This window comes from Callithrix jacchus, chromosome 8 (assembly GCF_049354715.1).
Source record: "Callithrix jacchus isolate 240 chromosome 8, calJac240_pri, whole genome shotgun sequence".
NCBI lineage: Eukaryota > Metazoa > Chordata > Mammalia > Primates > Cebidae > Callithrix > Callithrix jacchus.
Window position 1 is genome coordinate 71,526,454 of NC_133509.1, and position 15,760 is coordinate 71,542,213.

At 38.2% G+C, this 15,760-nt stretch overlaps 1 protein-coding gene across 4 annotated transcripts in view; it reads right to left on the reverse strand.

Moving 5' to 3' along the window:
• Positions 1-15,760, reverse strand: part of SLC25A21 (solute carrier family 25 member 21) — a 539,864-nt gene that overhangs the window by 218,654 nt on the left and 305,450 nt on the right. For 3 of the 4 annotated variants that reach the window (XM_002753830.7, XM_035260364.3, XM_054240625.2), the window contains one exon: positions 4,825-4,873. The exons of the other annotated variant lie outside the window; for it this stretch is intronic. In XM_002753830.7, the coding sequence (XP_002753876.1) occupies positions 4,825-4,873 (49 nt within the window). The remainder of the gene's footprint in view (positions 1-4,824; positions 4,874-15,760) is intronic. 4 annotated transcript variants of the gene reach the window in all.

Sequence of the window (15,760 nt, forward strand, 5' to 3'; positions counted from 1 at the left end):
CTAAAGAATGAAAATATGAGGCAATAATTAACTCCAGAAAAATATATCATTGAGCACTACTTGGTTCAGCAGTGAGCAATGTTTGTGTAGTCAAAATAATGCAAACAATTGATTATGAATCAATAATGGGACAGGTGTGAGAAGGGGAAATAGGGCCATTGTGTAATTCTGGATGTCATAAATAAAATTTACAGTTGACAAATTAAGAAATAGTGGTGTATTCGTTTCCCTGCATATAAGTTACCACAAACCCTATGGCTTAAAACAACAAAAATGTATTCTTTCACAGTTCAGAAGACCAGAAGTCTAAAATCAAGGTGTCATCAGGGTTGGCTCCTCTTAAAAGGTTCTGAAGCAGAATATGGTCCATACCTCTCTCTGCGCTTCTGGGGATTGTCAGCAGTCCTTGGTATGCAGAGGCTTGCTGCAGAATTCTAATCTCTGCCACCAGAGAAGACGTCATCTGGTCATCTTTACATCATGTCTCTTTCTGTGAGTCTCTCTTCTTGCTCTTATAACACCAGTCATAGTGGACTTAGGGCATACCCTATTCCATATGGCCACCTCTTAACTTGAATAGTTACATCTACAAAGATCTTGCTTTCAAATAAAGTCACCTTCTGAGGTTCTGGAAAGAATGTGAATTGGGGCAGTGACACTATTCAACTCAATACAACCAGTGTAAGTATAATATTTAGGAATGTTGAAGTGAATTACAACAGAATCAGCTAAAGGTCAAAAGTCCTTACCTCTGGAATGGAAACTGGTGGGTGGAGAGAACATGGTAGGGAAACAATGTTCCTGCTTATAAGGTTTGGAAAAGACATGCCTATTGCACACTGACACCATGTCCCTTCCTTCAGGCCAGTAGGAGTTTCATATTTCTTCTCCTTCTGGTTGTTCACGTGTGGTCAAGTGGCTAGTTCCTAATAATAGGTTGGATGAAAAGGATATGTATGTTCAGAGCTCTAACCACCAGAGCGGGACCATTCAGTTCTATTCTTCCAGCCACAGGGATGGGGAAACCATGTGTGCAAACAGAGCTGCTTTCAGTCTGAGCAGAGTGTCCCCTGGCTAAGGTCTGAATATTTGTTCCCCCCTCCCCAACCACGACAAATCCATATGGTGAAACCCAACCCTCCAAGATGATGGCATCAGGAGTTGGGCCTTTAGAAAGTCATGAGAGTAGAGCCCTCAGGAATGGGATTAGTGTCCTTATAAGAAAGACCCCAAAGCAATGCCTTGCTCTTTCATCAGGTGAGGACACAGCAAGAAGGCACCCTTTAAACCAGGAAACAGGCCCTTACCAGACATCAAACCTGCCAGCACCTTGATCTTAGACTTCTCAGCCTCCAGTACTGTGAGAAATAAATTTTTCTGTCTCTAAGTTACCCAGTTTAGCAGCCTAGACAGACAAAGATACCCAGTTGTATCAGACATAAAATCCTTGTTTTTGTTATCTGCTGAGATTTTGAGTTTGTTGTTGAGTTTACAGCCACACAACCTTACCTGTCTTAATTGATACAATGCATGGAGTATAATTTGAATTTGATGCAATTTACATGTACTTACTATTCTGATAAATATTAAAATGAATAACATAAACCATAAATGGTAAGAGATAATACACAAAACCACTTAGCATTGGTGATTTTAGCAGGTCACTTTTTAAATGACACAATATTCTGAGAGTACTGGATTCAAAGTTCTAGCAGGCATTGTCAAACTGGGGCATGGGATACATGAAGCCAAATCTTACTGCACAGTTTTTTTTAATTGGATTTTATTACTTAAGGAGTAGTACCCTGAATTAATCTAAATATGGATATGGCTCATTTTCCACGATGTCTCATGTGCTGGAGTATGGCAAAAGAAATGTGTCTACTTTTCGGAGTCTAGTCTTCCTTTTGGGTTCCATTTGTGCTTAATCTTTTTCTTGAATGAATAACAACAGGTTCTAAAAATTTACTTCCAAACTCCTCTTTCAAGTGGATTTTTAAAACTCTATAAATGATCAATACCATTACCTGGGTATGAATTTATTTCTATTTAGAAACATAGTCGTCTCCTCTATAATGTGATGGTGAAGAGGTTCCCACAGGTGAGTCTGCTCCTGCCCACTTGATGTCACCTCTCTGTTACTGCCTGGGTGATAAGTCCTATCAATCTTGCATATTCTACTTCTGTTGCAATGTCAGCTGCCTGTATTTGTGGCTTTCAATTTATTCCATGATTGTGAGTCTTTATTCAATATACTTTTCATTAGGTAGGTGAAATACCACCCAGTATCGAATTCCTCTCCCATTCAAAGAATGTGGAAGGATTATTATCTTCCTCCCTGCTGAAGTTAGACAAAGTCATGTGACTAATTCTAATGAATGAATGGCATTTTAATGAAAATATTTGTGTAACAAGGAAGATATAAAGCCCCAATAACTTATATTCATTTCAAGAAATTTTCAATTCAATTCCAGTACAAAAAAATGATAGTTTTTAAATCTTCACCATGATGAGATACCAATTAGCTGATCAGACTGGGAGCTCTCTGAGGGCAGAGCTATTGTGAAACCCACACACACTAGATGCTCAATACACATCTGTTGAATGGATGAATAAAATATTGAGTGATGAGTAACCATAATTCTAATAATGTGTCTTGATTAAATCATTCTTATTTATCCTCTGTGTTCATTGGAACAGTTTACTAATTTAGAAATCTACCCTTAAATGAAAAAGATTTTATCAGTGAGATTAGCAACAATATTCTAGTTTCTCAAAAAAGGTTAACATGAAATCAAAGAAGGAAATTACAGGGAGTTTTGCTGTTTCTGAACTTTGTAATAAAGATGGCCCAGAGGTGCAAATATTATAATATGATTTTTTTTTTTTAGAAGGAGTCTCACTCTGCTGCCCAAGCTGAAGTGCAGTGGTGTGATCTCAGCTCACTGCAACCTCCACCTCCAGGTTCAGGTGATTCTCCTGCCTCAGCCTCATGAGTAGCAGGGATTATGGGGGTGTGCCACCATGCCTGGCTAATTTTTGTACTTTTAGTAGAGATGGAGTTTCACCATGTTGGCCAGGCTGGTCGCAAACTCCTGACGTCAGGTGATCAACCTGCCTCAGCCTCCCAAAGTGCTGGGATTATAGGCATGAGCCACTGTGCCAGGCCCCTGGTTTTCTTCTTTCTCTTTGAGTTTAGTGATTTGAGGCTGTTACAAATTGAATGTTTGTGTCCGTCCAAAATTCGTATGTTGAAGTGCTTACCCACAGTGTGATGGTATTTGGAGGTGAGGTCTTTGGGAGGTGATTAGGTTTAAATGAGGTGATGAGGGTGTTGCCCCCATGATGGGATTAATGACTTTAAAAGAAGAAAAAGTGACAATAGAGCTTCTTCTGTCTGCCATGTAAGGATACAGTAATAAGGAGGCCCTCTACAGTTAAGAAATGAGGGCCCGGGCACGGTGGCTCACGCCTATAATCCCAGCACTTTGGGAGGCCGAGGTGGGTGGATCACGAGGTCAAGAGATCAAGACCATTCTGGTCAACATGGTGAAACTCCATCTCTACTAAAAATACAAAAAAATTAGCTAGGCATGGTGACACGTGCCTGTAATCCCAGCTACTCAGGAGGCTGAGGCAGGAGAATTGCCTGAACCCAGGAGGCGGAGGTTGTGGTGAGCCGAGATAGCACCATTGCACTCCAGCCTGGGTAACAAGAGTGAAATTCCGACTCAAACAAAACAAAACAAAAAAGAACTGAATCAGCCAAGACCTTAATCCTGGAATTCCTAGCCTCCAAAACTGTAAAACATGAATGTCTGTTGTTGAAGCCATCCAGCCTATAATATTTTGTTACAGCAGCTCCAGCTAAGACAAAAGCCAAATTCGCATCTTCTCTACCTCTCTTAGAAATGTAATATTATTTTTGCACGCCGCAGTCACCTTCTCTTGCTTGCAGCAACCAGCCTAAGATTCTACTGCCTCTTTAGGTAGAATAAGTAACATGTCTATCCAATGACCACTCTGAATCATCAAATATTTCCTAATTGAGCAGGAATGGTTTCTTTAACCACCATTGTTGCATAGCATTGTTGGCTGTTAGGCTCCAACCTAGGCATGGTGCTCTTGGGTTTCATACAATGCAAATTAATGGAAATTTTCACTAGACTCCAAGAGCTTCCAATTTGAAAAAATAGAAAGTTCAGTAATGCAGCCACAAGTTTAACTTTTTAAAAATTCCCTGGATCATATTAATACCCTACAAAGTTGTATTATTTTAATTTTTTTCCCTCTTCGTAAATACATTTAATACATTTCCCTGGCTTGTATTGACCATATTATGCCCCTGCAGTTTCCTGAAAATATGGCCTTTTGGATTGGCAAACAGTAATGGGAATAAATTCTTTAAGCACTATGTAAAAAGCTTACTTGAAATTTTGAAGTCTCATACCAAAATGCTGACTATTAAATAGAGATTTGTTATACAATGCCAAATGAAAATGTGCTGTCATAATTCACTGCATAAAGTTTAGTTTTTACATCGTTTTGATAAATTTACCTCATTTACCAGTATAGCTACAAATCATACCTTATGGTTGCCATGCAAAGGCAGTAAAATATTACATACTCAGATGACCTCCATCCAGAAATGCTTTTCACCGTTCAGTTTTTATCTTTCAAATACTACTTTCTTTAGAAGCAAACATAACTGCCATTGTAGAGGGAAGCTACTGGCCTGGGACAAGTCCTAGCATTTAGTGCTCTGACAGATCTTAATTTGGATATTAGCCAAAGTCAATAAAACTTGTTCGTGCAGAACCTTACCTGGTTTTTACCACATCGAGGGGGTGCATCAGGCAAATTTCTACAAGACCTGAAAGATGATAAAGAAAGTCCAATAAACACTTATGTAAACACTGGTTCTTATTTCCTTGACCCTGTCAATTTCTCAAGTTTGAGGGTTCAGATAAAGAACTTGGGACTTTGGTATGACAGCTAATAGTAATAGGCTAATGGCAAAAAAAAAAAAAAAACAAAACAAAAACAAGCATAATATGATTTTATTTCAATGGGAACAAGATATGTGAGCAAGTACTTTCTTACAAATGCTCTGGCAGGGATGTAGGGCAGGAGGCAAAAGAAATTTTAAAAAAGAATCAGATGTGCTAATTCCAATCAATTGGGAGGACATTATGTCTTCCCATTCCAGCCCAATAATAAGGATATGTGGAAGGAGGGGAGGAAAGAAAAGAAAGAAAAAAGGGCCGAGGCTCTTTGAATCTCTCCCAGCTTTGCTATGTTAGTAAACATAGCAAATCAGAAACCTGAGTTTCAGTATCCATGAAACAAAGATAATGATGTCTCTTCCCTCCCAAGGTGGTTATAAAAAAGCAAAACATATCAATACATTAATAGCTTAATAGAGAATATTTCTTGCTAGATCATTGTGTGCTAGGCAGTGTTCTAAGCAGTACTTAGATTACCTCGTTTAATCTTCACAAGAACTTTATGTGATAGAATGTATTATCCCCATTTTACAAATGAGATCATTGAGGCACACAAGTTAAATAACTTGTCGAAGTTGCTACATCTAGGAAGTAGTCTTAATTTCCACAGAGCCCTGATCTTAACCATTACACAGTGAAAGAACTATAGCTTCTTGCAAATAAATTATAGAACTCTCTCCTATAGTCTGAGCAGAGAAGACTATTTAATTATAATACAAACTACTGGTATGCAACAATAGGAGTAGTACAAGTAGTGTTAGGTACTAGTAGTTGTAAAAAATAATTATAATAGTCATCATTATGGTATTATAGAGGTAATAATAGTAATAGTTATCTACATATGGATGGTCATTTAACATATATGGTCACTGATATGCACAAGCGGACAAGGTAAGTATCATTATCATCTTTTCTTTAAGATAAGAAAAATAATGTTGATAGTGTTCAACTTATTTGCCCAAAGGCCACACAACAGTATTTGTGAGTAGTTTCTTACAGGCAGAGAATTTACCTCCATTTATAAGTGAACCCAATTTGAATTTAACTGTGATGTAGTTTATCTTTCCCATCCCATATTTATCCATACAATGTCTTTCCTTCTGCATACTGGCAAGGTCCAGAAAGCTCAAAGGGCCTGTACCTATCTGAAAGCCCACTTTGCTTCTGCAGAAGCCTTAGAAGGTTTTCCCTGCATATTCCTACTCTAGGTTGCAAAGTTCTATGTACTGACCAAAGCTGTCTTACTTTGGCTACAACGAATAAGATCCAATATGGATGTTTGTGCCAAAGGCTTCCCAGGTCAAGAACCCAATTGGAGTCTCATTGCCTAGAGACAGGAGGAGACAGGCTCAGGGGAGCAGAGGCCACAGGATTGCTGGACACAACAGCAAAGCCTCTGGGTACTGTTTTAGCTTTATTAATAAGGCTTGTTACCCAAGGTAGGATGAGCAGAAATCTTCCTGACAAATTGTAAGGTCTCTATATACTTCTCCTTGCTTGAGAATTCACATTTACCCCAAAATAAGAATCACGTGACCAGAATTTTCACCCTGATGCCTTCAGGGAATCATCATTCACTCATGATGACATTAGTTCCTTATCTGTAAAGCAAAAGATTAAATGGTCTAGAATAACTTTGAGGTCTAATATTCTGTTTGTTGCTGTTTTTGAATCTGACTCACATACACACACACACACACACATTATTTATAATTGTAATTTAAGCTTTCTTATATTAGCTATAGGATAAAACCCTAATCCTATTTTTAAAATTTACTCTGGAAACTCAGACTTTAAGAATAGCATCCTTACCTCACACTGCAGCAGACATCCATTAAGTGCACTTCTGTGCACCTCATGTACATAAGGAAATAAGACACTCAGAATCAGTTTACCAAAGCAAGTATATAAGGCTGCTCCCACTGACATTAGAGTAGAAGCAAAAAACACAAACCAAATAACACTAGTTGGTAGATCGCTCAAAAAGTTGACCAAAAGAGCCCACAATACCAACAACTTATTAAAGCTTACAGCAAGACTTCGAGAATCAGACCACATTAATATAAATCTGTTTACCTATTTGCAAAATTGTTTCAGTTTCCTATGTGTTAATGCACATTTCTGAGGTAAACAGATAATAGATCAGATGATTATACTTTTGTGATTACTTAAAGTTATTTTCTATCCCTAGTATGCACCAAAACACTCATTTATTCATTCGACAAACTTGTACTGGTTGCCCTCTATGTGTCCGGTATTGAGGATAGAGTCTAGTGAGGGGAACAAATAGACACATAAGAACATATAATAGTAGATGGGAGGAGGTGCGATGCTCAGAGTTTATGAGAGCACATTGGAGAGAGGCCCTGCCCTAGCATGGGATCAAGTGAGGGGTGGGAAAGGGATTCAAGGCAGAGAGAGGACAGCATGAGCATGAGGCATGGAGGAAAGACATTGCACAGAGAAAAGAAGAAAAGAACAGAAAACGAAACACCGCATATTCTCACTCATAGGCGGGTGATGAAAAATGAGAACACATGGACACAGAGAGGGGAGTACTAAACACTGGGAAAATAGGGGGAAAAGGGGAGGGCCAGTGGGAGGGGGAGGTGGGGAGGGATTGCCAGGGGAGAAATACCAAATGTGGGAGAAGGGGAGAAACCAAACAAAACACACTGCCCTGTGTGTACCTATGCAACTGTATTGCATGCTCTGCACATGTACCCCAAAACCTAAAATGCAATAAAAAAAAAAGAAGAAAAGACTCAAGAAGCACTTGAGCATTACGGCAGCCTAGGGTTGAAGGCAGGGCATGGCAAAAGATGAGTCTGGAAGTATACAGGTGAGGCTGTATACAAGTTCACATTTAGGCACTTCCGCTTTATCCCACATGCCATGAGGAGCCAGTGAAGGATTTTCTCTTTTAAATAACTCTTGGTTGTTTTTTCTTATTACCAATGTACTCCATGTTTATTGAAGACATTTTGAAGAGTTGTAAGCAGAGGAGTGGTATTGACTTCTGCTGATGTGCTCTCCCATGATCTAATCATCTGCTCCCTTCAATTCCCCCCACTGCTCCCAATCACAGCTAATCACATGCAAGCACAGGTGCACTGATGTCCCATTTCTCTCACCATCAGTAACCAGTTTACCAGCAAAAGCATCGTCTCTCATCATAGCATAGATGTCTTGGTGTCCCATGCACCTCTAAATCTGAGAGTCAACGGTTATCTATGAAACTACCTGCAAAACTGTGACCTGGCCAAAAGGAAGATGGGACTTATATGGTCAAATATAACATATTTGATCCAGGATCTCCGTGTGATTATTTATTCACTGTTATTTCTAATCAAAACAAGTAGAATTTACATTAGCAATAAAAGTCAAGGGACTTTTACACTACAGGCAGAGAGAACAGAAATGTTAGAAATTATATGGAGGTTTTGACTTTGATCAGAGTTCAGAGTTAAATATGAATTCACTCAGAGTGGGAATGGATGCTTGCTGTCCTTCATAGACTGTGAGACTCTGATTATTATTTATGAAGATAATCATATAAATAGAATCAGATTAATCACGTTATACAGGCCTAGAAGTGACCTTAAGAAACTGAATGGTACCATGTACTTATTGGCAATTCTATAACCTAGCTTGAAGTCATAAACTAAATAATAAGTTAATGAGCACAAATTTTAACTATTTCTCTTTTCTCATAAAATTCAAAGTCTAATATAGAAAAGAAGATGACTCTGAAATATCAGCTTCCATTTAGTAATCCATCCTAATTGCCAATATAAGACACACTGATCTCAAGACAAATAAGACTTAGAAGTGTTGCTTTCACCAACCTGGCATTTATTAAACTCACCAGCCACAGATGAATTAAATGGTTCAGTCTCCCCCACTCATGCATGATATAAAAACTGTATTGCCAATCACCAACCATAGAACCACTTTCTCTGGGGAAAAACGTTGTAACTTCATACTGTTTGAGCGGTAATACAAAAAAAAAAAATGTGTAAGAACCTAAATAATTATAAATTTAGATCAGTGCTTTTCTTAGACTCTGCAGCTGATTTTAGCTTATAAATTTGGTGTTTCATATTAAAACCAGAAAAAGTCATTTTAGAGATAAAATGTCTTCAAATCATTTAATTTTAAATGGGCTGGACTATTTGTATCTTCTATTCATTTTGGGAATAAAAAGCAGAACCAAAACATAACCAAATGACAGTATGAAAATAATTAGAAAAACATACATTTTCTCAAATAACATACTATATTTCAGAAAGTTAAAAATGTTCCATATGTTATTTTTATTTGAGGCAACTGCTGATTTATCACAATAACAAGCAAACAAGAATTAGTATTAGATTTGTTTAAACGAGACAAAATACTGATTTTATAAGGCTAAACATTATAAAAATTAGGAAAGCCCCAAAGACTGATATTGTGAATTTAATATATTGTGTGCAGATTTATGTCATGTTAGTGAACATGACTATATCTCTAAGATTTGAATGAAACTGGTAATGTGACCCTACCAGGGGCACAAAAACGTATGGGTTATCACCTTACCTTGTACCTTAGGATGGCCCCTAAATGCTCTGTTCTTTGAACTGAATCAAGTACATGCCTTCACCTGAGCCAATTTGTTGGGCAAAGAGTAACACCTCCCTGCCATCTTTTATGAGACTTCATCTTTTCTGAGAAGATCTCCTGGCTGCCTGTTCAACCACAAAACCGCACTGATCATTCACACCACCCCCACCTTCCTCTGAAATAACCTGCACTGCATTCTTTTCCATAAAAAAAAAGTGCAAACATCGTCACACAATGATTAATCATGATTGGTGAGAGAAAAGTTTCTCCTCAGTGTTTAATTCCTAGAACGTTTCCTGTCCTCAAGAATGTTTTTCTTCTATAAGGACACATGTACATGTACTTCTGAGAATCCTACTAACTTTCAGATCTCAATTTAGGCAACCCTTTTCCCAGGAATCCTGGGGCAGAGATGGTTAGTTATCCTCTTAGTAGGCATTCCCTCTTCTTCCTGGCCACCAGGAATACATATTGCATGTCCCAGCTTCTTTTGCTGCTCAGCATCTCCATGCAACTAAGTTATAGACAAAGGGATATAAGGGAAAGTGGTTTGATCAATATCTGGGAAGTTTTTTAAAGAGAGGGAGCCTGCTCTTCTCTTTCTCCCTTCTTGCTGGTAGAATATGGACATAGGCTGCCATGTTGGACAACAAGGTAACTTTGGGCATAGAGGCCACACACAGCACAGCAACAAGACAGACATAGTGGAGTTCTGGGTTGTCTACCTCCAGACATTCATGTTGGAGAAAAATCTCTATTTTCCTTAAACTACTGAGATTTGGATTTTCTACTACAGATGCTAATCTAGTTCTGATACGGGAGCTTCCTGAACTTGTATTATTATGTGACACTACTACTGTTTCTTTTCTTATCTAGAAGCCCCATGAGGACATAGACTCCATCTGCCCTCTTCATGTTTGTATCCCCACCACTTTGCACAATGGCTGGCACTCAGTATGCTCAATAAGCATTTGGTGAATAAATAAATTAATACTGATTAGGGTTTCTGCCGATGCCATTATGTCAGCGAATTCTCAAGATAAATAGAACTGGCAGGTACTTATTCTGCATTTAATTCATTAGTATGAGCCTTACATAAATAAGCAGATAAGGACAGAGAAACATTCATAAAATGATACTAAATAAAGCACAGTAATTACCTGAATACAGAAGTACAACATTGTTAATCACATATCCTGCTATGTTGATGTTAGAAAGCAACTAATCAATCAGCACCTAATAGATTGACAAATGATTGTCGAGAGCTGTGTGCATGCAGGGTAATGTGCTAGGTGCTAGAGAACATAGGCTGATATTGCGACAAGGCTGCCTGAAAGGCTGAAGGATTTCAAAGCTCAGCACAGGAGTGACACATTGAGAATGGCCTTAGGTGTAAGGGAAGGCACTGAGCAGAAAATAGCAATATGCATAAAAATATCGTTCAGGCCTAGTAATTTAGTGTTGTTTTGATGGTGTGAAATGTTGTTTACATTCTGCATCAATTCTAGTCTTACATAACTGTTTACATTTATCCTAAGTTGTCTTCCTTCTTCGAGGAACTATGTTATTGTTCTGATAAAAACTAATGACAGAAAATACAGATAATGATTTAAAAATTTTAAATGTTACATCATCTGTGGCCTGGGTATTCTTTATATTTGAGATTACTTGCCCCAAGTCACAAGCTTGATTTCTGGCAAGTAAAGACCATTTAAAATGTCAACGTGTGTGTGTGTGTGTGTGTGTGTGTGTGTGTGTACACACAGGAGGAAGTAGTTCTTAAAATTTTCACCAGCTTTGCCTATGAGATAGATTATCTCATAACTCAACAATATCATTTTTCCTAAGAGCTAGGAGCGGAAAACCACATCAAAAGTATCACTTCCCAGAAAAGATGGGTTGTTCTTTTTCATTCCAGATACTTAAAATGCTTAAAACATAAAGCAGAAGATCTTATCTTCAACCCCCACCCCTTCTTTTTTACCCATTCCTTTCCAACATGGGCCACAGAAAAGAGACAACAGTGAGTGCATAACTACATAGGTGGACTGATTGACTATGAAACATACCTCATCCCTGCCAATCCCTAATGGAACTCTTAGGTACAGAAAAGTAGAATGCTGATGTCATTCCTGTGCTTTCCTTCCCACTCTACCTCTGCCTTTACCCAGGAACAGTGCTGCAGTGGGCTTTAGTAACCTTTCAGCAACAGGAAGAAGGGATGTAGAAGACAAGCTAGGTGACTCAAAATAGCCATAAACATAGTTAAAAGACAATGTTGAATGATACTTCAGTACAGTTTATTTTACTATACACAATGTTATAAACTGTTCTGTTCTAAGATACATTATTTGAGAACAGAATATTCTAAATTTACTCTGTCTTATTATTACTAAGTCAATTCACTGCTCCTTTCTCTACAGTTCCATTGCTTGCACTAATTATTTTACAATGCATTACATATATCAAGAATAGCATTTATCTGGCTGGGCATGGTGGCTAACACCTATGGTCCCAGCACTTTGGAAGGCCAAGGCAGGTGGAGCATGTGAGGCCAGGAGTTTGAGACCAGTTTGGCCAAAATGGCAAAACCCCATCTCACAAAAAATACAAAAATTAGTCAGGCATGGTGACGTGCACCTGCAGTCCCAGCTACTTGAGAAGCTGAGGCAGGAGAATTGCTTGAACCTAGGAGGTGGAGGTTGCAGTTAGCTGAGATCATGCCACTGCACTCCAGTCTGGGTGACGGAATTAGAGACCGTGTCTCAAAAAAAAAAAAAAGAATAGCATTTATCATATGATACTATGTCTCTCCACACTGCTCCCCGATTCACCAGCCATTGCAGTCATTGCAATATTCAACACCAGACACTGTCACCTATGTGAATGGTATCTCTAGGTTGTGAACAACCTATATAGCCAAAACAAACAATAAAATTTTTGAGAAGAGGTAATATTTATCTTTATATAACCACTGAATAAATTACATCAAATACCTGAAACCCACTGAAGAAGTTCTCTACCTACACTCACTCTCTTGGTGATCTCATCCCAATCCATGGTTTCAATTATGTCAAAAACAATTCACCAATTTACATTTCTAATCCAGATTTTCCTCCCAAAATCTAGGTTTAAATATTTGATTGCCTGCTTGACATCTCTGCTTGGATATCTAGTAGCCTAGACATTCAGTTTAAAACTGGATTCCTGACTCTGCACACCTCCATCCCCTTCCAAAACAACATGCTCAACCTTAGAATCATCTTGGATGCTTCTGCCTCTCTCACGACCCTCTTTGAATCTATCTGGAAATCTCTCTGACTCTACTTCAAAATATATTCAGATTTCTACCATCCCTCACAACTTTTATTTCTCCCACTCTGGTCCAAGTCATAATCATCATTTCTCAGCAGATCATCTGTAGCAGCCCCTTAATAGGCCTCCCTCCATCTACCTTTGACCCCTCCCATCTGTTCTCACCCCACAGTGATCCTTTTAAATTACAAGTAATTTCATGTCATTCCTCTGGTCAAGAATGGTTCTCCATTATACTCAGAGGAAAGCTACCTATCACCCAGGCTGCATTATTCCTCTCACCTGCTGTCTTACTACCCTCCCCTCCACTGGCTCTACTGCAGGCCATGCTGGCATCTCTGCTGTTTCCCAACCATGCCAGGCTTTCAGTAATAGGCCTTTGGTCTAACTGTTCCCTCTGCCTGGAATGCTCTTCCCCTAGATTTCACTTGGCCATTATCTTCACATGGACGATGAGTAACCCTAACCACTCTAACACAGACCTGCCCCTCCTTAGCCAGCACTAATAAATATCTTCATGCTGCTCTGCTTTTCCACTTCCCTCTAGTGCTTACCAACTTCTAACATACTATATCATTTATCTGTTTGTTGTGTCTTTTGTTTCCTATCTGTTTCTTCTGATAGAAATAAACTTCAGAAACATTCATCTATTCATTGTGGTTAATATTTCAAATCTGTCTTTTCTGATAGAAATAAACTTCATGAGAGCAGAGACCTTCATATTATCCATCAACATGCACTAAGTACCCAGAACATGCCTGGTACCTAGTAGTGCTCAATAAAACTTTGTTGAAAGGGAAACTGAATTATATAAAACAATAAAACTGCCACAATTCTGGAATTCCATTTCAGTGGTTTGTAAAGGATAAGGTTTTAAAAATGTAGTTTGCAGAAAAGGAACTCTTCCAGTCAAAAGAATCCATGATGATAATTTTTTAAACTGATCATACTTATTTTTTTAAAAACTTATTTTAGTTACAGGAAGAAAACAAACAACCCCATCAAAAAGTGGGCAAAGGATATGAACAGATGCTTTTCAAAAGAAGACATCTATGTGGCCAAAAACCATGAAAAAATGTTAATCATCACTAGTCATTAGAGAAATACCAATCAAAACCACATCTCACACCAGTTAGAATGGTGATCATTAAAAAAATCTGGAGACAGCAGATGCTGGAGAGGATGTGGAGAAATAGAACGTTTTTACACTGTTGGTGGGAGTGTAAATTAGTTTAACCATTGTGGAAGACAGTGTGGCAATTCCTCAAGGATCTAGAAATAGAAATTCCATTTGACCCAGCAATCCCATTACTGGGTATATAACCAAAGGATTATAAATCATTCTACTATAAAGACACACACACACACACGTATGTTCATTGCAGCACTGTTTACAATAGCAAAGACCTGGAACCAATCCAAATGCCCATCAATAATAGACTGGATGAAGAAAATGTGGCATATATACACCATGGGATACTATGCAGCCATAAAAAAGAATGAGTTCATGTCCTTTGCAGAGACATGGATGAAGCTGGAAACCATTATTCTCAGCAAATGGACACAAGCACAGAAAACCAAACACCGCATGTTCTCACTCATAAGTGCGTGTTGAACATCAAGAACACATGGACACAAGGTGGGGAATATCACACACTGGGGCCCATTGGGGAGGGGGCTAGGAGAGAGACAGCAGGGGTCGGGGGATTGTGGAGGATATCATTAGGAGAAATACCTAATGTAGATGATAGGGGATGAATGCAGCAAACCACCACGGCATTTGTATATCTATGTAACAATCCTGCATGATCTGCACATGTACTCCAGAACTTAAAGTATAATAAAATAAATGATTCTATGTTAAATTGACAAATAATAATTCTACATGTTTAAGGAGTATGATGTGATGTTTGATGTATGTTTTCATTGTGGAATGACTGAATCAAGCTAATGAACATATTCATCACTTCATATACTTACAAACTTTTTGTAGTGAGAACATTTAAAATCTAATCTTGATGCAACTTTGAAATATGCAATGCCTTATTATTATAGTCATCATTCTGTGCAATAGATCATGAAAACTTATTTCTACTCCCTAGCTGAAACGTTGTACCATTTGATCAGTGTCTCCCCTTTCCCCATCCACTCTTCTCTCCCAGCCTCTGGCAACCTCCATTCTAGTTTCTATTCTATAAGTTCAACTTTTTAAAGTACCGTGTGTAAGTAAGATCATGCAGCATTTGTCTACTTGTGTCTGGTTTATTTCATTTAGCATAATACTGTCTGGATTCATCCATGGTGTCACAAATGACAGGATTTCCTTCTTTTTCAGGGATAAAGAGTATTCCATTTTCTTATCATTCATTCCTTGATGGATATTAAGATTGGTTTCATATTTCATTTCTTGACTACTGTGAATAATGCTATGATGAACATGGGAGTGCGTTTATCTCTTCAACACACTTATTTCATTTCCTTTGGATATAAACTCAGAAGTGGGATTGCTGGATTATATATGGTAATTCCATTTTTAAGTTTTTCAGGGACCTCAATACTGTTTTCCATAATGGCTATACTAATATGCATTTCACCTATGATGTATGAGGGTTTCCTTTTCTCCACAGCCTTGCCAACACTTTTTATCTTTCATCTTTTTTAATAACAGTGATGCTAACAGGTGTGAGGTGATATCTCACTGTGGTTTTAATTTGCATTTCTCTGATGATTAGTGATGATGAGCATTTTTCTATAAGTGTTGGCCGCTTGTATGTCTTTTTTTGAGAAATATCTCTTCAAGTCCCTTGCTCATTTATAATAGAGTATTTGTTTTCTTC